At 41.5% G+C, this 4,889-nt stretch overlaps 1 protein-coding gene across 1 annotated transcript; it reads right to left on the bottom strand.

Moving 5' to 3' along the window:
• Positions 1 to 965: 965 nt before the first annotated feature.
• Positions 966 to 4,634, bottom strand: LOC149140984 (uncharacterized). Its single transcript, XM_089451117.1, has 4 exons — positions 3,768 to 4,634; positions 3,131 to 3,662; positions 2,951 to 3,006; positions 966 to 2,873 (listed from the first exon to the last, which is right to left on the bottom strand). Exons 1-4 carry the CDS (start codon positions 4,632 to 4,634, stop codon positions 966 to 968), a joined length of 3,363 nt encoding a protein of 1,120 aa, XP_089307243.1.
• Positions 4,635 to 4,889: the final 255 nt, after the last annotated feature.

The following is a 4,889-nucleotide window of genomic DNA, read 5'->3' on the forward strand; positions in this document are numbered from 1 at the left end:
TCTCTCTCTCTCTCTCTCTCTCTCTCTCTCTCTCTCTAAAACTCTTTCTCTCTCTTATCTCATGGACTTAGCCTCTACTCAACCCTTTTCTACCTTGTCATTCTCATATATTTCATAGTATTCTCTCTATCCATTGTTGCTATGTTTGATGCATGAGCCCACATAATTTTGTGGTTGTGGTCATGGCTTACAATCCATCAAGATAGTATTTAATGGAGTATAATATGCTTATATATTTATGATATGTAAATATATAGACTTTATGGAAAGTAAGATTAAATAAATCAAAAGTAAATTTGCATAAATTTAATGATCTCAGGTTTATGGATGTAGATTTTCTTGGCTTTATTACATGAGAGAGATGTCCCATTTTTTTTTGGAGGACCCTTATTTTAGTATTCTGGATGACTATTTTATAGGAGCAAAATTTTATAGTAGGGTTTCTAATTGCCGTAATTGGGAGTTTTAGAGATGAAGTCTCTTTCTTAATTTTGTAGATTTGAAAAGTTCTACCACATTTTTTAGTGCCATTATTTTGATTTAAATTCAATTTATTGAAGATAAGGTCTAGGTGCCACTTTATAGTCTTTTTTATGAATCTATAATATTTTATGTCTTGCTTACCATTGATATGAGTTTTTTTTTTCCCCTGGGAAAAAGTCGTAATTTCTATTAGAGTTAAGAAATTACATTTTGTATATGCCGAAGCATTCATATAGAGGCAGCTGTGCCTGTCGAGTTCATAGTCTGCTAAATTAGATAATCAAAAATAAAGCAAGTTGTCTCCACGTAGGGAGCATTCCAAAACTATATACTAGTAGTGTTCAAAATTGAAGCCATTGCTCTACGCAGAGAGCCATATATATATGCTGTTAATATCAAAAGTATAGTGCTGTACTGAACTAGACAAAGTAAAATATATACAGGCTATTAACAACAAAACAAGAAAAGTCTGTAATGGGCTTTTATAGCCCATCACCCATATGATCATCAAAGGGTCTGTGATAATGCTGATAGTATGATCCATCGATTTCCTCCTGTATCAGCCAGTTATCTCCTTGTCTGTGCGCTGCCTCTTTGGAGAGTTGATCAGCGATGGTGTTTTGTTCCCTGTAGATGTGACGACAAACAAATGATTCAAAGGAAGTAGTCAGTCTCTTTGCCTCATCTAATATGTGTCTCAACGTAAATGCATGACAATGAGATGCATCATTCAGCCAATTGCATACTATTTTAGAGTCTCCAAACAGCTGGAGATGTCTGCATTGTTTTTGAATGGCAAAGTATATGATGTGTTTAGTTGTGCACAGTTCAGCATAGTTATTTGTGCCTCTGCCTAAATTTATTTGAATTTTATAGCAGTGTGATTCGTTGAGATAAAGAATTGCTCCTCCTCCGCAACCCACTTCTTGCGCCGAGCCATCAAAAAATGCCCATGGTTTCGATTTGTCAATATTCACCTGTCTAATGATACGAACAGGGCCTGAGGTTTCATCGTCAGGTATCATGTTATAATCAGCAATAGTATGGTGAAGGATAGTGGGCCAATGAGGGGCTCTAAGATTAAAGATAGCCTGATTCCGGGCAATCCAAACTGCCCAGCAAGCAAGCAGCGGAATATTGATGGATTTCCCCGAGTGGTTATGATTCCAGTTCTCCCATGCATCCATTATATTATTGCCTTGCCAATTTTTCAAATGCGGGAGGTGAGTGATGAGGGCATGCCAAAACTGTAATGTAATGCTACAGTTCAAGAATAAATGTACAGTGCTTTCTTCCTCCTCATGACAAAGATGACAGCGGAAAGGTCCATGAAAGGATCTCTTCATAAGATTTGTGCCCGTTGGTACTTTATCAAACAGAATATTCCACATAAGCAATCGAGTGCGGGGGGCTGACTTGAGTTTCCATAATGCTTTCCATGAGGGGTGGATATTCTGAGGTTTGTGTGGCTCCATGAGTTTTAGATAGCCAAGCTTCGGGACGTATGCTCCATGTTTAGCAAAGGCCCATATGATTTCATCAGGTCCTTCAGTGAGCCTGATATGGGCTTGAGTGAGTGCGTCCGTGTACTCTGTCCATTCATTTTGCCACTGTGCCGGAATTTCTAATGCTTGCGCACTGGTCCAAGCCTGATGAAGGAAGGAGGAGTTTGCTTGATCTCCGATATGCATGATATTGATGATACCTCTGTCGTTAAGGTGCCTGATGAGTCCGGCTGATAGTCTATGAATGTTTCCACATCCGACCCATGGGTCCTGACCTATACGAACCGCATTGCCTGCCTTAATGCGCCAAGTTAATCCTTCTCGTAACAGAGGTAAAGTACCAATGACAGCTTTCCAAATGATGGATATGTGATGATTTGTTCCATGTTGAGTGCAAATCCAGTCCAGCACGTTCAGGGGCTTGATGTATTTTGTATATGCTACCCGTGTCCAAAGTCCATCAGTGGTAAGGAGCTGCCACCCAAGTTTGGCAGCCAGTGCCCTGGAGAAAAGGTCGAGCCTCTTGATACCCCATCCCCCCCAGCGCTTGGGTTTAGCGATGGTGTCCCATTTAACCCAAGCAAATAGTCTGCCTGGCTGATGTCCCTTCCAAAGAAATCTGCTGCAAATATGTTGTAACCTGTTCAGTATGCCCTTAGGTATCCAGGTGAGAGCCATCCAGTAGACTGGCGTGGCTTCAATCACTGCTTTAATGAGTATCAGTCTGCCAGCACGGGAGAGATATCGATGATACCATACTTGGAGTCTCTTTTCCACCTTAGCTATGAGCCATAACCAGTCAGCAATTCTGTAGCCATTAGGTTTCAGTCTGAAACCAAGGTACTTTATACCATCCGACAGGGTCAAGTTGATAAAGGGGAATCGCTGAGTAGCAAAAGCTATTTCATGTATAGAGCAGCCAATAGTGGTGATGGTGGATTTATTGTCATTAATCTTCATACCTGTAGCTTGCTAAAAGAGAAGAATGGAGTTATGGAGGGTAGTGGAATCCCCAATACTGCCATTCAAAAAAATCAGGATATCATCAACAAATAATAGATGGGTGAGGTAGAAATTATCCGCAAGTTTAATGCCAGATAAATGATGTCTGTCACGGGTAGATGAGATAACTCTACTTAAACCTTCCATAATAAGTAAAAACAGCAGAGGTGAGAGCGGACAACCTTGTCTGAGTCCTCTCTCAGAAGTAAAGAACGAGGTAGCTTCCCCATTAAGTAATACACTGTAGGATACATCAGTGATGCAGCTCATAGTCCATTTGATGAAGTCATAGGGGAACCCCAGATGAGTGAGCAGCAGCCTTAAGTATAACCAGTTAGTTCTGTCAAATGCCTTGGACAAATCCACTTTAAGGATCATTCCTTTTTGTTTTTTGATCTGCAAGGTGTGCATGAGTTCTTGGGCAGTGGCTATAGCCTCGTGGATCTGTCTGTGGTGAAGGAAAGCAAATTGTTCGGAGGATATGTGATGCGAAAGAATAGGCTTGAGGCGATTAGCAATGGTCTTGGCTATGATCTTGTAGAGGCAGTTGCAGAGGGATATGGGACGGAAGTCATCGAAGGTGCTCGGGGCATTTGATTTGGGGATGAGAGCGATGAAGGTGGATTTAATGGCAGAGGATATTCTGCCTCTTCTTCTGCTGTCTTCTACTATCTTCAGAAGGTCATTACCCAGGAGTTCAAAGAACGCAAGGTAGAATTCAATGGTCCATCCATCAGGTCCAGGGCTTTTATCTTTTTTGAACCATTTCAGTGTAGCCTCCAATTCTGCCATGGTCACTTCCTTCTGTAGTTCCTCAGATTCTTCCTGTTCAATGTATCTAGGGAAGAGCTCGGCCACTCTCATGATTTCTAAGATATTAACTTCTACAGGAGCTTTATAAATGCCTCTAAAGTGCTCTGTGGCCAGCCTGGCCAGGTTCCGCTGAGAAGTAACAGGATTCCCTTGATCGTTCTTTAACTCCCAGATAGTATTGATAACTTTCCGGCCATTAGCAAACTTGTGATAAAATTTAGTATTAGCATCCCCTTCCGTGAGCCAAATAGCTCTGCTTCTAAGTCTCCAGCTTTCTTCCCTTTCTCTCAGGATTTGAGAGCGTTTTGCAATAAGAGAGGTGTAATTCTCCTTGCTTTCAGGGGAGAGGAAAGTCCCATTTGACGATTCTTCAAATTCGGCAATGACCCTTTCAGCCTCTTTTAATGTCTGATTATCTTGTATGCGCTTTTGATGTGCCCAGTTCTTGGTAATCTGCTTGAGTTCTGTAAGTTTCCTGACAAAACCCACTGAGATGTCCTCTCCTTCTCTGATGATATTGGATTGCCAATAATTATGGACCAATTGGATGTAAGAGGGATCCTGGAGCCAAGAGGCATTAAACTTGAAAGGGCTTTTGATTTTGTGGGAGTAGTCTTCAGCTTCTAAGAAAATAGGCCGATGATCTGAGATGCCTCCCGTTCCAACCCATTGACGAACTCTGGGGAGGTTATTAAACAAAGATTCCTTGATAAGAAATCTATCGAGTCTCCTGGCAAGGCTTTGATCTCCACTTCTGTTATTTGACCATGTATATTGAAGTCTAGCAGACGGTATATCCACCCATTGATGATCCTCTAGTAGGCTGGACATAGTATCTGTTAGGGAATCGACCTGAGCTAAGTGCCCCCATGACTCACTGAATCCGAGTGAGAAGTTGAGATCCCCTCCAAGAATAATGTTGTCTGCTTGGAAGAGTTCGGATTCAAGTAAGGACCGCCAATAGTTGGCACGGTCAGTGCAAGGGCCATAGACATTGATAATTCTAATGTCCCTTTCTGCAGAATGTGCACTAATGTCAAGTCCAATGAAACCTCTTCCTCCAAAAATATTCCTGACCTCCGCAAC

The sequence above is a fragment of the Pinus tabuliformis genome, chromosome X (genome assembly GCF_031772625.1).
Source record: "Pinus tabuliformis cultivar Carrire ecotype Pingquan chromosome X, CPIR1, whole genome shotgun sequence".
NCBI lineage: Eukaryota > Viridiplantae > Streptophyta > Pinopsida > Pinales > Pinaceae > Pinus > Pinus tabuliformis.